General features: G+C 38.2%; 1 protein-coding gene across 5 annotated transcripts in view; it reads right to left on the bottom strand.

The window, feature by feature from the left end:
* The window catches only part of FAM149B1 (family with sequence similarity 149 member B1), a 68,022-nt gene that overhangs the window by 26,638 nt on the left and 22,165 nt on the right, over nt 1-19,219 (bottom strand). For all 5 annotated transcript variants that reach the window (XM_014858882.3, XM_014858883.3, XM_044756975.2 and 2 more), the window contains one exon: nt 9,913-10,080. In XM_014858882.3, coding sequence (XP_014714368.3) covers nt 9,913-10,080 — 168 coding nt within the window. The remainder of the gene's footprint in view (nt 1-9,912; nt 10,081-19,219) is intronic.

Here is a 19,219-nt window from a genome sequence, read left to right as displayed (position 1 = left end):
TTCACTCCTTTGGGTGGCTGCTTGGGAGGCACTACCTCCTGGGAAAATTAGATATAGTAAGAGAATGTGACCACCTGTAGGTAACTTTCAAGATATTTTTCAGTTAATTATTGGAGGAGCACACAGTCCCATTTGAGACAATCAGAAAGGAATCCTGCCCTTATGTCGAATTAGGTTTATGGCCTCCATCTGGTTAATGTTTCCTTCTCCCTCCAGTTCTTTGTCTAAATATACATATGCATCGTCCTTCTAAGTTTGCTGGTTAATTGGATGATCAAGAAGTATCTATATATTATTCTTGACCTTCTGCTTTCTGTTAAAATGTTATAGAGGTTTTCTCCTAAAAGCAATAAATAATAAATAATTGGTGAGTAGAAGGGCCGAGGGGTGCAAGAATGCCCCTCGGTGAAGGATGGCCGGCCGACACCCCTGATATTTTCTGAATTATATGCATGCTTTCTATCAAGGTTATGTGTATACTTATTTCTCTTTTTTATTCTTGAAGATATATAGTTTAGCTTAGCTTTTCAGCCCTTTACTTTACTAACAAAGTGATACTTTCTCCGGCAGTGTACTTAAGGGACTGTTAGCTCTACAATCTAAAAGACAAAGGAATGCTTCCACCCCCTAAAGGGCGCGAAAAAGTAAAGATGTTTAACTGCCCGCTGAGAATGCAGATAGCCCTGGGGATAAGACACCCTGGAGTCGCCTTTTGTTCCCATTAACCATCTACACTAATGGCGTAAATGATTGAGGGAGGCAGGGATGGCTTCACCAGGATGCAACCAGATGGACTGCTGTCCTGTCCGGAGGCCTGGACCTTCTCTCTTTGATTTAACTTTACCATGAATTACAACAGACGCCTAGGTACCTATCTCCTTTAGCTTAGAGACAACAAACACTAGTTAATTGCGGAGAAGACTACCATTAACCTTATGCTCTATAGAACAGAATGCTAATAAATATTCTTGTGCTCGTTTTTTACTTCCTTATCTCTCTGAGAATATTTGTAGAACTATTTCTGTACTAATCCTGAAAAATATATAAACGACACTTGTGCACAGTAAAGTCGGACTTGCTAACACCAACCCAAGTCTCACGTCCCCTTTATTTTCCCCCTCCCTCATCGCGCCGATGCCGTCCATCCCTCAGGAACCTGGACTCCGCCGGGGCGGGACCCCGGCAGAGTACTGTCAATTGAACAACAAACTATGACAAGCATACAGAAATACTCTTTTTGTTGTAACTGGATAACATTTAGATTAATATTAATGTGACACATGTAACTGTGATATGCTGCATAATTTTTTTTAATTTTTTTAGGAAGATTAGCCAAGCTAACATCTGCTGCCAATCCTCCTCTTTTTGCTGAGGAAGGCTGGCCCTGAGCTAACATCCATGCCCATCTTCGTCTACTTTATATGTGGAACGCCTGCCACAGCATGGCTTGCCAAGCAGTGCCATGTCCGCACCCAGGATCCGAACTGGTGAACCCCAGGCCGCTGAAGCAGCACGTGCAAACTTAACTGCTGCGCCACCGGGCTGGCCCCTATGCCACATAATTATTTGAGGTAATGATTCATTAGAGAAGTAGTCCCCATACATTATTGAAATTAGTATAGTTTTACTAATCCAAGTAAACATTTGGTAATTGGCTGGAAAGGAAAAGGAGGGGAGCCCGACAGCACAGGAAGATACTCCGAAGCTCTTCTGGAGATGTCTATCTATAAGCCAGAAACTCCCAGTTAGCCAAGTCTTTCTCTTCTCTGGCAGGGAGTGGCAATAGCCCCAGAATTCTGGGGAAAAAAATCTAGCTCATGGATGTGCTTACCTATGACTAATGTATTAGAAACTAAGACAAAGCAAATTCTGGAACTGGCTAGGGGTAGGGAAAAATATCTCCCAGGCTCTACAGTGAAAATTACCCCTAGGGCAGCACAGGTCTCCAAAATTAAATAGAAAATAGGCAGGAAAGGAGGATGCTAAGAGGTTTATGCAGGGCAGCCAAAGATTCTCTTTGCTTCTCTTTTCCCAAGGAAGAGCTAGCCTGGCATTAAGTGGGGGAGGAGGCTGATTAGTATTAATTGTATTTCACTTTATATTTCTTTTTAGAGAAGATAACACATTCATAAGACAAAAAAAATTCAAATTGTACAGAAGGAAATGTATGTATGTAGTGAAAAATAAGTCCCCTACATCTCTATCCTCCAGTCGCTATTCCCAGAAGCAAACATTATACACTGGTCCAGAGAAATAGTTACATTATACACTGTATTACACCTTGCTCTTTCATTTAACAATATATCTTGGCCTTTGATCCTGATCAATACTTATAAATCTCCCTCTTTTAAAAAACAGCTGCAGAGTATTCCATTGGATATACCATAATACGTCTAACTAAACAGTTATTGATCAACCAACCCTTTGCTCTTACAGTCAATACTGCAATTAATATCCTTGTATGTAGTTCTTTGGCAACATGTGTATTATATCTGCAGGATAAATTCCTATAAATAGAATTTTTTTTTTTAAAGATTGGCACCTGAGGTAACATCTGTTGCCAATCTTTTTTTTTTTTCCCCTGCTTCTTCTCCCCAAAGCCCCCCAGTACATAGTTGTATATTCTAGTTGTGAGTGCCTCTGGTTGTGCTATGTGGGACGCCGCCTCAGCATGGCCTAATGAGTGGTATCACGTCCACGCCCAGGATCTGAACCAATGAAACCCTGGGCCACCAAAGCAGAGTGCGCAAACTTAACCACTGGGCCGGGACCAGCCCCCTAGAAATAGAATTGTTGAGTCAAGGGGTATATGCATGTCAATTTGAAAGATATTGCCCACTTTCCACTAAAGAGGTGATATAATTCTTCGGTGGTGAAAGAATATGCCTATTTTCCCATTCAAAAAATTATCAAACTTCTTTATCTTTTGTTCTCTGCCAGGTCTGACAGAAAAAATAGTGTATCATTACAGTTTTAATTTGCATATATAATTGTGAATGAGATTGAATCTCATTTCATATATTTAAAATTCATTTTCTTTTTATATGAACTATTTATGTTCTTTGCTTGTTTCGTCCTTAGTCTTTTCCTTATTGATGTACATATTAAGGAAATAAAATCTTTGTGTATGTATGAACTGCAAGTATTTTTGCCACTTTATTTGTCTTTTGAATTTATGACTTTTTTCTATGCAGAAATTTCATTTTACGTAGTCATTTTTAAGAATTTCTTAAATGACACAAATTTCATGCTATGATTAGGAAGGATTTGCCGATTCTCAAATTATTTTTTAAAAAACAATCTTTCATATTTTTTTTTTTAAATTTTTTTTTTATTGAGTTAATGATAGGTTACAATCTTGTGAAATTTCAAATGTACGTTAATGTTTGTCAGTCGTGTTGTAGGTGCACCCCTTCACCCTTTGTGCCCACCCCCCACCCCACCTTTCCCCTGGTATCCACTAAACTGGTCTTAGTCCATAATCTTAAATTCCTCATATGAGTGGAGTCATACAGAGATTATCCTTCTCTCGCTGGCTTATTTCACTTAACATAATTCCCTCAAGGTCCATCCATGTTATTGCAAACGGAATGATTTTGTTCTGTTTTGCAGCTGAGTAGTATTCCATTGTATATATGTACCACTTCTTCTTTATCCATTCGTCTGTTGATGGGCACTTAGGTTGCTTCCACGTCTTGGCTATTGTAAATAATGCTGCAATGAACATTGGGGTGCATAGGACTTTCGGGATTGCTGACTTCAAGCTCTTTGGATAAATACCCAGTAGTGGGGTGGCTGGATCGTATGGTAGTTCTATTTTTAATTTTTTGAGGAATCTCCATACTGTTTTCCATAGTGGCTGCAACAATTTGCATTCCTACCAGCAGTGTATGAGAGTTCCTTTTTCTCCACAACCTCTCCAACATTTGTTACTATTTGTTCTAGTTATTTTTGTCATTCTAATGGGTGTAAGGTGATATCTTAGTGTAGTTTTGATTTGCATTTCACTGATGATCAGCGATGATGAGCATCTTTTCATGTGCCTATTGGCCATCCGTATATCTTCTTTGGAGAAATGTCTGTTCGTGTCTCCAGCCCATTTTTTGATTGGGTTGTTTGATTTTTTGTTTTGAGTTGTGAGAGTTCTTTATATATTATGGATATTAAGCCTTTGTCACATACATGACTTGCAAATATTTTTTCCAAGTTAGTGGGTTGTTTTTTTGTTTCAATCCTGTTTTCCTTTGCCTTGAAGAAGCTCTTTAGTCTGATGAAGTCCCATTTGTTTATTCTTTCTATTGTTTCCCTTCTCTGAGAAGGCATGGTGTCTGAAAAGATCCTTTTAATACTGATGTCAAAGAGTGTACTGCCTACGTTCTCTTCTAGAAGCCTTATGGTTTCAGGTCTCAGCTTTAGGACTTTGATCCACATTGACTTTATTTTAGTAAATGGTGAAAAAGAATGGTCAATTTTCATTCTTTTACATGTGGCTTTCCAGTTTTCCCAGGATCATTTGTTGAAAAGACTTTCTTTTCTCCATTGTATGCACTCAGCTCCTTTGTCGAAGATTAGCTGTCCAGAGATGTGTGGTTTTATTTCTGGGCTTTCAATTCTGTTCCATTGATCTGTGCACCTGTTTTTGTACCAGTACCATGCTGTTTTGATTACTGTAGCTTTGTAGTATGTTTTGAAGTCAGGGATTGTGATGCCTCCCGTTTTGTTCTTTTTTCTCAGGATTGCTTTAGAAATTCGGGGTCTTTTGTTGCCCCATATGAATTTTAGGATTCTTTGTTCTAATTCTGTAAAGAATGTCATTGGGATTCTGATTGGGATGGCGTTGAATCTGTAGATTGCTTTAGGTAGAACGGACATTTTAACTATGTTTATTCTTCCAATCCATGTACATGGAATGTCTTTCCATCTCCTTATGTCGTCATCCAATTCTTTCAGAAAGGCCTTGTAATTTTCATTATATAGGTCCTTCACTTCCTTAGTGAAATTTACCCCAAGGTATTTTATTCTTTTTGTTGCGATTGTGAATGGTATTGTGTTCTTGAGTTCTTTTTCTGTTAGTTCGTTTTTGGAGTATAGAAATGCTACTGATTTATGCAAATTGATTTTGTACCCTGCAACTTTGCTGTAGTTGTTGATTACTTCTAAGAGTTTTCCAATGGATTCTTTGGGGTTTTCTGTATATAAGATCATGTTGTCTGCAAACAGCGAGAGTTTCACTTCTTCCCTCCCTATTTGGATTCCTTTTATTCCTTTTTCTTGCCTGATTGCTCTGGCCAGGACCTCCAGTACTTTGTTAAATAAGAGTGGTGATAGAGGGCATCTGTCTCGTTCCTGTTTTCAGGGGGATGGCATTCAGTTTTTGCCCATTGAGTATGATGTTGGCTATGGGTTTGTTTATATGGCCTTTATTATGTTGAGGTAGTTTCCTTCTATGCCCATTTTGTTCAGAGTTTTTATCATAAATGGCTGTTGGATCTTGTCAAATGCCTTCTCTGCATCTATTGAGATGATCATGTGGTTTTTATTCCTCAGTTTGTTGATGTGGTGTATCACGTTGATTGATTTGCGGATGTTGAACCATCCCTGTGTCCCTGGTATGAATCCCACCTGGTCATGATGTATGATTCTTTTGATGAATTGCTGAATTCGGGTTGCCAAAATTTTGTTTAGAATTTTTGCATTTATGTTCATCAGTGATATTGGCCTGTAGTTCTCTTTTTTCCTGGTGTCCTTGTCAGGTTTTGGTATCAGCGTGATGTTGGCCTCATAGAATGTGTTTGGAAGTGTTACATCTTCCCTAATCTTTTGGAATAGCTTGCAAAGGATAGGTATTAAATCCTCTCTGAAAGTTTGGTAGAATTCCCCAGGAAAGCCATCTGGTCCTGAGGTTTTATTCTTTAGGATGTTTTTGATTGCTGTTTCAATCTCTTTCCTTGTGATTGGTCTGTTCAAATTGTCTGCCTCTTCTCAAGTGAGCTTTGGGAGATTGTAGGAGTCCAAGAATTTATCCATTTCCTCTAGGTTATCCATTCTGTTGGCATATAGTTTTTCGTAGTATTCTCTTATAATCCATTGTATTTCTGCAGAGTCTGTTGTTCTCTCTCCTTTTTCATTTCTGATTTTGTTTATTTGAGCTTTCTCCCTTTTTTTCTTTGTAAGTCTGGCTAGGGGTTTGTCAATTTTGTTTATCTTCTCAAAAACCTAGCTCTGTGTTTCATTGATCCTTTCTACTGCCTTTTTTGTTTCAATAGTATTTATTTCTGCTCTGCTTTTTATTATTTCTCTCCTTCTGCTGACTTTGGGCTTTATTTGTTCTTTTTTCTCTACTTCAGCTAGGTGTACTTTAAGGTTGCTTATTTGGGATTTTTCTTGTTTGTTAAGATGTGCCTGTATTGCGTTGAATTTTCCTCTTAATACAGCTTTTGCTGTATCCCATATGAGTTGGTATGGCATGCTATGATTTTCATTTCTTCCCAGGTATTTTTTGATTCTTCTTTAATTTCTTCAATGATCCACTGCTTGTTCAGTAGTGTGTTGTTTAGTCTCCACATCTTTGTGCCTTTCTTAGCTTTTTTCTCGTAATTAATTTCTAGCCTTGTAGCACTATGATTGGAGGAGATGCTTGTTACTATTTCAATTTTTTTAAATTTGTAGAGGCTTGCCTTGTTTCCCAACATATGGTCTCTCCTTGAGAATGTTCCATGTGGACTTCAGAAGAATGTGTATTCAGCTCTTTTAGGGTGAAGTGATCTATATATGTCTATTAAGTCCAATTGTTGTAGTTTTTCGTTTAGCTCCACTATTTCCTTGTTGATTTTCTGTCTGGATGATCTGTCCATTGATGTGAGTGGGGTGTTGGGGTTCCCTACTATTATTGTGTTGCTTTTAACATCTTCCTTTAGGTCTGTTAATAGCTGCCTTATGAATCTTGGTGCTCCTGTGTTGGGTGCATAGATATTTATAAGCTTTATTTCTTCTTGATGAAGTGTCCCTTTGATCATTATCTATTGTCCCTCTGTGTCTCTCTTTCCCTGTCTTATTTTGAAATCCACTTGGTCTGATATAAGAATTGCAACACCTGCCCTTTTTTCCTTGCTATTAGCTTGAAGTATTGTCCTCCACCCCTTCACCCTGAGCCTGTGTTTGTCTTTGGGGCTGAGGTGTGTTCCTTGGAGGCAACAAATTGTTGGATCTTGTTCTTTAATCCATTTTGCCACTCTGTGTCTTTTTATTGGAGAGTTTAATCCGTTTACATTGAGAGTGATTATTGATGCATGTGGACTTAATGCTGTCAATCTGTTGCTCATTATCTTGTTTTCCTGCATTTCTTTTCCTGTGTGCTTTAGTCTACCCATTTAATACTGCCATTTTTTATGCTGGGTTTCTTAGATTTTTCCTTATTTATGACTTGTGACTCTGTTCTGTATTTTATTTTAGTGTCTATCCTGAAGTTTGTATTTAGAATCTCATGTATAATATAGTCTATTCTCTGGTGGTCTCTTACTTACTTGACCAATACTGATTTAGACCCTTTGCTCTTCCCCTCCTAAATAATTATTTTCATTTCTTATTCCAACTCATGTTATGAATTTGTAGTTAGAGTGATAAGATCGTCCTTGCTTTGGTAGTTTCCTTACCTTTACCGTAATGCTACAGTTGAATATTTGCTATCCTGTTCTGGTTCTATCCATCGGTCTCCCTAGTCTGTGGATTGTGACCCTTTTCTCCCTTTTTTCTTTTTTCAGGTATGAGAGCCTTCTTGAGGATTTCTTGTAGTGGAGGGCTTTTGGTTACAAATTCCCTTAACTTTTGTTTGTCTGGAAAAGATTTAATTTCTCCCTCATATCTGAAGGAAATTCTTGCCGGATAGAGTATTCTTGGCTGAAGATTTTTATCTTTTAAAGCTTTGAATATGTCACTCCATTCTATCCTAGCTTGTAAGGTTTCTGTAGAGAAATCCGCAGACAGTCTGACAGGGGCTCCTTTATAGGTTATTCTCTTTTTTTCTTACTTCCCTGAGTATTCTTTCCTTATCTTTCCTTCTGGCCAATTTTACTACTGTGTGCCTTGCAGTATGTCTTTTTACATTGACAAATCTAGGAGATCTGAAAGCTTCCTCTACACACATTTCTCCGTCAAATCCTAGATTTGGGAAGTTCTCTTCAATAATTTCGTTAAGCACACTTTCTGCTCCATTTTCCTTTTCCACATTCTCGGGAATTCCTATGATCCTTATGTTCTTACTCCTCATTGAATCCACTATGTCTCGGAGATTTTCCTCGTTTTTTTTTAATTCTTAGTTCTCTTTCTTCCTCTGGAGCCATTCAGCCTGTCTATCTTCAATTATGTTAATTTGCTCTTCTATGGAGTCTACACGGGCATTCAGGGAATCCGTATTCTGTTTTATCTGGTCCATTGTGTTTTTCATCTCTAGTAATTCTGTTTGATTCTTCTTTATGATTTCAATCTCTTTTGTGAAGTAACTCCAGAACTCGGCTTGTTTCTCTATCTTTCTCTCTACCTCATTGAGTTTTTTTATTATAGCTGCTCTGAACTCATTATCACTTAGTTTACCTAATTCCAAGTCCTCAGGACTTAATTCTATGTTTTTATTGTTTTCCTTCTGGTCTGGGGCTTTTATAAACTGCTGGATGGTAGAGGAGCGGTTTTTTCACATGGTGGTAGAATTTGGTTGCAGTTACAGCCTGTCGCCACTAGATGGGGGTCGAGAGCTGCGTGTTATGAGCTCTTCGCCTTCGGGCAAGATGGCTGCGCCCAGTGGCTTTGCCGGGAGGGAGGGGCTGCTATTCTCGCGCGCCGATCTGGATTCAGATCAATTCTGTTCTCTGGTCTCCCGAGGCCCTGGGTTTATGGGGTCCATGTGGACAGAAGCTTTCCGCCCATCACCGGGTTTCCACTGAACCAGCAGCAGGAGTCCTGGATGATCCCCTGGTCGCACGGCCCCTCCCCGGCTCCATCCCGACCCGCACAGCAGCAATCGCAGACTCTAGGGCAGGGAGCAATGTTCTCTCCTACCGTTCCAGTGCCTCCGAGGCTGTAAGCAAGGTTTATGATCTCTGCCTTCTTGGTATTGTAGGTCTCTAACGTGTTGGCATTAGATTTATTCTCTGGAATTCAGTTTTCCAATCCTTTGTTGTATTTTGGAGGGGAGAGAATCCCGGGTCAGCTCACCCTGCCATTCTGCTCCGCCTCATTGTTCCTCAGGCGCCAATCATTTCTAGGGCTCCTGGGTCCCCTGAGTCCTTCCTACGAGCCACAGGACAGGCACAGTTAAAAGCCTGACAGAAGCCGCAGCACACCCACCAGAGAGCAGCGAAGCACACGGCACCATATTTTTTCTTCTAAACTTATATATCATGTGTTACATTTAAATTTTTTATATGTGTAAAATTTATTTTATGTAAAAAATAAGTTAAGACCTTTATTTTTTCCCAGATGGTTTGTTTTTCTATGTTGCACCAAAATCATTTGCTGAAATTATTGTATATACTCATTTCATGTAAACATAGTTCACACCTCTTCAACTGCTCTTTTAAAAAGTTTCAGAGTTTCCAAGAGTCACTGGTGATAATTTACAGAGGGTAAAATCAAAATATGTGGAGAAAAAAAATTAACTTATTTAAAAATGTTTAACCTCAGGTAGAAGCAAATGACATGTGGAAGAAGAAAATACACAAGGAAGTCTGGTATGTGGAAGCAACAGGAATTTATATCAACTAAGCACATGAACTCTGGAGACCTGAGAACTAATTAGAAAATAACAGAAATTGATATAAATCTAATTATAAGTAATACTGGTAGTATACTTTAGAAAAAAATAGATATTAATACACAAAATAGGAGGGGAGTAAAAAGCTTAAAAGACATAATACTTACATATCTGTGTGGTCGAATGCTAAGTATTCCTCTATTATTCCTTCAGAGAAGATTACACAGTCTCTCTCTTCTCTTTCCATAGAACACAAGCTAGGTGATTTGGCAATGGAAGACGCTTTATGAGCATAAGAAGATGAAAGATGTAACTTCTTTCCCCTAATACCAAATCTGGGAGAGGAAAAACAGTATTCATTAGGTACAACATAAACAGTTCTCACAGCAACTCAGTCACACGAGTTTCGACTCAAAGTCCCTTGCCGTGGTGACACCTTCCTGGCCTACTCTAAGCCTTAATACCTATTATTTCTCAGAACAGGAAGAATAAATACTAGCCTTAGACCTACTCTGCTTAGGTGTATCATGCAGTATCAAATACTGCTTTCTATCTTTTCAGATGAAACAGCTATGGCTATAAAATAAGTTCTTAAAAAAATGTATGAATTTTCATAATTATATCTTTAAGGTACCTCAGGAGGTTATATGCTTATTTCAATAACTCCATCATTATTCAAAATGCTCCTTAAGGGCAAGGATCTTCTCTATTTATATTTAAATTTCTCTTCCTACTCAGGTATTCAATGAATATGTGATGACTCATTCATTCAGCAGGTTTACCGTGGAGAAAGTCAGTCAAATTTGAGCATTTTTTATTTTGAGGAAGATTAGCCCTGAGCTAACGTCTGCTGCCACTCTTCCTCTTTTTGCTGAGGAAGACTGGTCCTGAGCTAACATCCGTGCCCATCTTCCTCCACTTTATATGTGGGACACCTACCACAGCATGGCTTGCCAAGCAGCGCCATGTCTGCACCCAGGATATCAACTGGCGAACCCCGGGCCGCCGAGAAGCGGAATGTGCAAACTTAACAGCTGTGCCACAAGGCCATCCTGGAGCAATACAATTTTTAAAAATGGCTCTCAGTTTAACCAAATATTAAACACAACCAATATACGCTTTGCGTTATTCTTTATACTTTTTTGTACCTTAAATATTTCTTTTTAATGAGGAAAAAAGAATAAACCTATGGCACTTTTCAGCAAGGCTAGTAGGAAAATCTTACTCATGGACATTTTGGAAACATGTATCAGAAGCCTTAAAATAAACATACCCATTGATTCACTGGTTTCATTTGTAGGAATTTCCTTCAAGGATATGACCTACAAGATTTAGCTATAAAAATTATCATCACAGAATTGTTTATAATTGTCAAAAATCAAAACTAGCCTGTTTCAAAACACAGGATTGGGGATTAGTTGTTTAAATAATGGTATATTCATACAATAGAATACTATAAGATCATTAAATTAATAACGTGAGAGAAAATGGAAGATGCCTACAATAAAAGGGCAAGAGTAAAAAGATTACAAACTATGTATAGTAATTTCATAAAGTTACACAATTAGGTGGTAGAGAATGCTAGATGCCCCCCAGTATCCATGCTCCCCTTCTTTCCTAGTAAATCATGCCAATTTAATTCAGGAGAGCAAGACATCCACCTCAAAGACTACATTTCCCACTAACTTGCAGGCAGATATACCCAATGAGATATGAGCAGAATTGTTATGTGGGACTCTGGGAAGGCTGTTTAAAGAGCCTAGGCTATAAGGGGTAGCCTTTTACCATTCTGCCTTTCCTCCTTTCTGCTACCTGGGAAGTGAATGTCATGTTTGGAACTCTATCAGCCATCTTGGACCATGAAGAAAACTTCAGGAAAAACATCCTGGGCTAACGTGGTCTAGCAGAAAGAAGAAAGGGTCTAGGACCCAGAAAACACCATACCACCACGACACTATCTTTAGATACCCTTCCTCCAGACTTCTTTTAAAAGAGAAAAAAACCTTCTCTGTTTTGTTAGCCATTAAATAAAGTGTATGGTTTGTAGGAAGTGGTTGGAAAGGTATGATGAGGCCAGATTGTGAAGTACTTTATGTATTAATTTGGGCTAATTGATAGCCATGGAAGGTAATTAAAGTTTTAAAGAAGGGGGATGACAAGATCCTTGCTTTAGAAGATCACTGTGGTAGTGATGAAGAGGATAATGTGGTTAGGAGGCTAGCAAAAAAAATGAAGCAAGAGCTGCTAAGCTGAAAAGAGCCTAGACCATGGCAGAAGGCATGGGGATGGAGAGATGGTAAGAGATGAGAGAAACAGTCTGGAGAACCATCATATCTAAACCAGATGGTATCACTGTTTATAAACGTCTCTAAATTTGAGACTTAAGGTTTTTTAAGTCTCTGTTCTGAAATTCTAAAAGAGTGATTCCCAAATTCCAGTCAAAAGATTTTTGCCAATCCATGACAAAATTTTTACTGATCTACATCAAAACGAGCAAAATACAGACAATACCCAGTAAGACTGCCAAATACCTTGCTTAAAAAGGAATGTCCTTATTTTGAAATTATGTACTTCATGCATTTTTGTGTTAATATGTCTTTTCTTTTATAAAATAGTTTTTTATAAAAAAGTTTTTTATCATAACATGACAAAATTTAAAGCTGTCAAACTCATATCAAAACACTTCATTCCCAACATTCCATATATTATTGTGCTATTGTATCATTCCATTTATATTATTAACCAACCATTTTTTAAGTCAGTGGTAACTAATGGAATTATTTACTTTAAGGAAAAAAATATATACTTCCTAACAAAGTATAGGCCTTTCTGTTAGTAAAAAAAATTTCAGTTAGATGAGACAGAAAAATGTTTCCATTTCCCCTAAAGCTGCATCAAAAAACACATAGTATTCTACATCATAAAACTGTCTTTGCAAATGTTAGTTCTAACAAAGGAATTTTCTAAATCATCACACTTAAGCGATTACCATGTCTGGAAAATAACCCTTATCTCCTAAAATGTTTGTAATTCTTTTTCTTACTAAAATAATAACAGTAGTCTTACCTAATAATGTATTGCCCTGGTAGTAGTATTTGAGATCTGTTTTCTTGTGAGAGGAAAAAAATCATTGGCACTTTATTCTTCTCCCACATGCCTGGAGGATAGAATAACTTTGCTAGGTTCCTTATTTAAAAAAAAATTGGAGCCAGCCCATCCAGATGCAGGCCTTAGGAGGTGGAATTCTGCAGCCTTCTTGGAGGTGATCACTGCAAGGCCCTCATGGGTGGTTGCAAGAAACAAGTGGCCAAGAGCTCTCCTTCCTGACTAGGATCTGAAAAGTACAATTAACCACTCTCAACTCCATTTCAGAGCAACCTTATCTCCCAGTGGACCTCTAGAAATGACCTCTGGAAATTACAAGAAGTTGTGATTTCATGATGCCAAAAGGAAGAAAACATAACTTAGTACACTGGAAAGGAAATATAATTGTGGCTGGTCCTTCCAGTAGAAGAAGTGAAAGAGTATCTCCATAGCTTTGGAGAGCTTCTGAAAGATCTTTTTATTAATTGGCTGATTTCTTTATTTATTTACTTTTTGGAGAGGAGATTGGTCCTGAGCTAACATCTGTTGCCAGTCTTCCTCTTTTTTTTCTCCCCAAAGCCCCAGTACATAGTTGCATATCCTAGTTGTAGGTCATTTTACTTCCTGTATGTGGGATGCCACCATAGCATGGCTTGATGAGTGGTGCAGAGCTGTGCACCCAGGATCCAAACCGGTGAACCACAGGCACCAAAGCAGAGCACACAGACTTAACCACTCAGCCACAGGGCTGGCCCCTGGAAGATCTTCATGTCTAAAAAAAATCTGATTTGTGATTAGCTTGACTGGTTCTTGCATTTAAGACAGTTATTTAAAAAAAAAAAAATCAAAGAAAATGAAAGCAAAAGCTATAATTTTAATGAGTGACATGAGGGAGGTGGGCTTAGGACAAATAGCAGCCATATCATATCACTTTAATGATTTTTTTAAATTGTGGTAAAAAATATACATTAGTTCATTTCATGTAGTTTATCATATAAATATGATGTTTTAATTTAGTAAAAAAAAAAAAAGTAGAATGCTAACCATGTTCTAGGCACTGTGCTAGGGATTAGAGATACAAAGAGGAAGACACAGTATTTTTGTTTTGTTTATTGTACCACTTTCCTCTGGCTCAAGAAGTCCTCAAGAATGGAAACTGGACCAAATGCCTTGTTTAATACATTTGAGATCAGAAAGAAAGCCAGTGGGAGGATTAGTGAATGAGAGAGAGAGAGTGACAGAAGATAAAGACAGAGATGTAGGCTGGGGCCAGCTTATGATATAATTTTAGATTTTAAGCTTAAATTCAGTGGAAGCTATTGATGATTTTTAAGTGGGAGACAGAAAGGATCAACCTTGAATTTTAAAAGGAAAATCTGACATAATGTGGAGAGGCAAGAATGGATATAATTTGAAATGTTATTTTTGTAGAAAGTCTCTGTAGTTGACAAACCTCATATTTTATGGCAAACTGATTTGTTAAACTGAAACAAGTCAAAATGAATTCATGACACATTTTTCCATACCTCTTACTACCAAAAGTGGCAAAATAGCAGCAGCAGCACTAACTTACATACCCTCACTACCCAAATTTTGTTCTCAAATACTATTAACCTCTCAAAGTAATTAGGTCTTCTTGAATTTCAGCTGATTCAATGTCTTAAAGGAAGAAAAAATTGAGGATGGGAGTGGAACATCCTACTGTAACCAGAAAGCAAAGATACAGTCAAGACAAAAACAAAGGAACCAGCTGGACATGGCCAAGTTTTAACAATTTGAGCATTGATAATAATTACAGTTAATTAAAATATGTTAATATTTTGAAATGCTATGAGTTCATAATGGTACTCAAGAGAGAAAATATCAAGTGTAGACAAAGTAGTAGTTACATGAAAGTAAATATCACGGATTACGTTTAATTTATTACTGCTTTTCATAATTAGTGGTATGCTAATAGGGCTGGATAATTTATTTCATCTAAGTATATGTCTCTGTATAAAGTATAGATAGGTATTTGTTTTATCTGTATACTAATTATTGAAAACTGTCAGTCAAATAATCCAGAAAAGCAGAATCAAAAATAAGAAGGGCCAATCAGTAGTGGTGGTAGCAGGTAGAAAGGAAAGAAAGGAGGTCTGCACTATCTTGCAGAATGATGATTTAGCCAGATGCCCTAAACAAGGAGGAGCTAACTGCTCAGACTTGATTCCTTATTTCCTTGGAGATGAGATCTCTAAATGAAACTACTACTTGTAGTTATAAAATAATAAGGCATATATAAAGTTTATACTAACAGATCAGGTAAATATCTTAATGACAGGACAGTAGTCATATAATTTGGCCAGTGAGAATTAAATAATACATCATTTATGTGGGAGACATTAGTTTGTAAAAAATCTGAATTTATATAAAAGGAGAAAACTTATAAGGCTTATTCAGAGTGACATCAGCGACATGGTGGAGTGAGCTCACCTGGGACTCTCTCCCCTCCAAATTACAACCAAAAAGATCAACTGCTTTCCAACCAAAAAAAAAAAGATCCCAATAACAGAAATCGTCAGAGACCCACAGCAGCCAAATGACGGAGGGCGGAGAGGCGGGAGCCCCCTTGGAGGAGCTGGAACAGGGTAAGAGAGATCTTCACTTCCTCCCCTAGAGACTGGGATCGCTGCTGCAGGTGAGGGAAGGAGTGGAGTAGGGGCCGCATGACCATGGGATCGTCCACACTCCCACAGACTCATGAAGCAGAAACCCTCTAATGAGCGAAAGCTTTCACATGGGGGGTCCCCCTCCCGGTGGGGCCCCAGGAAACCAGAGAGCGAGAGCTGAACAGAATCCAGGTCTATGTGCGAGAGAAAGTGCCCCTCCTCCTCCAACCCATGCTGCGCCCTGCCATCGGCTGAAGGCGGAGGGCTCAGAACGTGCGGCTCTCAACGCCCATCAAGTGGTGAGAGGCTGTAACTGCAAGAAATAATAGCATCATGCGCAAAAACCCCTCCTCTACCATCCAGCAATTTATAAGAGCTCCAGTCCACAAAGAAAACAACAAAAACACAGAAGTATGCCCTGAGGACTTGGAAATAGGTAAGTAAGAGAAAATGAGTTCAGAATAGCTATCATCAAAAAACTCAATGAGGTAAAGGGAAATATAGAGAAACAAGTCAATGACTTCTGGAGCTACTCCACAAAAGAGATTGAAACTATAAAGAAGAATCAATCAGAAATACTAGAGAAGAAAAATACAATGGATCAGATTAGACAGAATACGGATTCCCTGAATGACCATGTAGATACCATAGAGGAGCAAATTAGCATAAGCGAAGATACACAGGCTGAATGGCTCCAGACGGAGGAAGAAAGAGAACTAAGAATTAAACAAACTGAAGAAGATCTCCGAGAAATATCTGACTCAATGAGAAAATGCTACTTAAGAATAATCAGAATTCCTGAGGGCATGGAAAAGGAAAATGGAACAGAAAGTGTACTCAAGGAATAATAGAAGAGAACTTCCCAAATCTAGGGATTGAGAGAGAAATGTGTGTGGAGGAAGTTTTCAGATCTCCTAGATTTGTCAACATAAAAAGACCTACTGCAAGGCATATAGTAGTAAAAATGGCAAAAATGAACGACAAAGAAAGCATTCTCAGGGCAGCAAGGCAAAAGAAAATAACCTACACAGGAATGCCTATCAGACTTTCAGCAGATTTCTCTACAGAAATCTTGCAAGCTAGGAGAGATTGTAGTGACATATTCAAAACTTGAAAGGATAAAAATATTCAGCCAAGAATACCCTATCCAGCAAAAATATCCTTCAGATATGAGGGAGAAATTAAATCTTTTCCAGACAAACAAAAGCTAAGGGAATTCGTAGTCACAAGACCTCCACTACAAGAAATCCTCAAGAAGGCTCTCATACCTGAAAAAAGAAAAAAAGGGAGAAAGGGGTCACAAAACACAGAGTAGGGAGACAAATAGATAGAATTGGAATAGGATAGCAAATATTCAACTATAGCATTAGGATAAAGGGAAGTAAATCACCAAAGCAAAGACAATCTTATCACTCTAACCACAAACTCACAACACAGGTTGGAATAAGAGATGAAAATAATAATTTAGGAGGGGAGGAGGAAAGGGACTGAAATAGTCTAGGCTAAGGAAGTAAGAGACCACCAGAAAATGGACTGTTATACACGAAATTCTGAATACAAACTTCAGGGTAGCCACTAAACTAAAGAACAGAACAGAGACACAAAACATAAACCAGGAAAACTCTAAGAAACCCAGCATAAGAAATTGCAGAAGTGAATGGGTAGGCTAAAACACACAGGACAAGAAACAAAGGAAACATAGGAAAACCGGAAAATGAGCAACAGAATGACAGCATTAAGCCCTCCGGCATCACTACTCACCCTCAATGTAACCGGATTGAACTCTCCCTCAAAGAGACACAGAGTGACAAAATGGATTAAAGAACAAGATCCAACAATTTTTTGCCTCCAGGAAACACACCTGAGTTCCAAGCACAAACATAGGACCAGAGTGAAGGGGTGGAAGACAACACTCCAAGCTAACAGCAAATAAAAGAAAACAGGTGTCGCACTACTTAGACAAAACAGACTTCAAGATAAGGCAGGTAAAGAGAGACATAGAGGGCCAATATATAATGATCAGAGGGACACTTCATCAAGAAGAAATAACGCTTATAAATATCTATGCACCCAACACAGGACCACCAAAGTTCATAAAGCAACTATTAACAAACCTAAAAGAAGATATCAAAAATAACACAATAATAGTACGGGACCTCAACACCCCACTCACATCAATGGACAGATCATCCAGACAGAAAATCAACAAAGAAACAGTGGAGGTAAACGAAAAGCTAAAACAGGTGGATTTAACAGACATATATAGAACACTCCATCCAAAAACAGCAGAATACACATTCTTCTCAAGCACACATGGAACATTCTCAAGGAGAGACCATACACTGGGAAACAAGGCAAGCCTCTATAAATTTTAAAAAGTTGAAATAATAACAAGCATCTTCTCTGATCATAATGCTGTAATGCTAGAAATTAATTACAAGAAAAAAGCTGAGAAAGGCACAAGGATGTGGAGGCTAAATAATATGCTATTGAACAAGCAATGGATCATTGAAGAAATTAAAGAAGAAATAAAAACATGCCTGGAGACAAATGAAAATGATAACATGCCATGGCAACTCCTATGGGATACAGCAAAAGCTGTATTAAGAGGAAAATTCATCGCAATACAGACACATCTTAAACAAGAAAAATCCCAAATAAGCAATCTTAAACTACACCTAACTGAATTAGAGAAAGAAGAACAAACAAAGCCCAAAGTCAGCAGAAGGAGAGAAATAATAAAAATCAGAGAAGAAATAAATGCTATTGAAACAAAAAGGCAGTAGAAAGGATCAATGAAACAAAGAGCTGGTTCTTTGAGAAGATAAATAAAACTGACAAACCCCTAGCCAGACTTACAAAGAAAAAAAGAGAGAAAGCTCAAATAAACAAAATCAGAAATGAAAGAGGAGAAATAACAACAGACTCCGCAGAAATACAACGGATTATAAGAGAATACTACAAAAAAACGACATGCCAAAAAAACAGATAACCTAGAGGAAATGGATAAATTCTTGGACTCCTACAATCTCCCAAAGCTCACTCGAGAAGAAGCAGACAATTTGAACAGACCAATCACAAGGAAAGAGATCGAAAGAGCAATCAAAAGCATCCCAAAGAATAAAACCCCAGGACGAGATGGCTTTCCTGGGGAATTCTACCAAACTTTCAGAGAGGATTTAATACCTATCCTTTGCAAGCTATTCCAAAATTAGGGAGGATGGAACACTTCCTAACACATTCTACGAGGCCAACATCAACGCTGATACCAAAGCCTGACAAGGACAGCATGAAAAAGGAGAAATACAGGCCAATATCGCTGATGAACACAGATGCAAAAATTCTCAACAAAATTTTGGCCACCAGAATTCAGCAATTCATCAAAAGGATCATACATCATGATCAAGTGGGATTCATACCAGGGACACAGGGATGGTTCAACATCTGCAAATCAATCAACGTGATACACCACGTCAACAAACTGAGGAATAAAAACCACATGATCATCTCATAGATGCAGAGAAAGCATTTGACAAGATCCAACAGCCATTTATGATAAAAACTCTGAACAAAATGGGCATAGAAGGAAACTACCTCAACATAATAAAGGCCACATATGACAAACCCACAGCCAACATCATACTCAATGGGCAAAAACTGAGCATCATCCCCCTGAAAAGAGGAAGGAGACCAAGATGCCTTCTATCACCACTCTTATTTAACATAGTACTGGAGGTTTTGG

This window comes from Equus asinus, chromosome 2, assembly GCF_041296235.1.
Source record: "Equus asinus isolate D_3611 breed Donkey chromosome 2, EquAss-T2T_v2, whole genome shotgun sequence".
Classification (NCBI taxonomy): Eukaryota; Metazoa; Chordata; class Mammalia; order Perissodactyla; family Equidae; genus Equus; species Equus asinus.
This window is presented reverse-complemented; position numbering and strand designations above follow the sequence as displayed.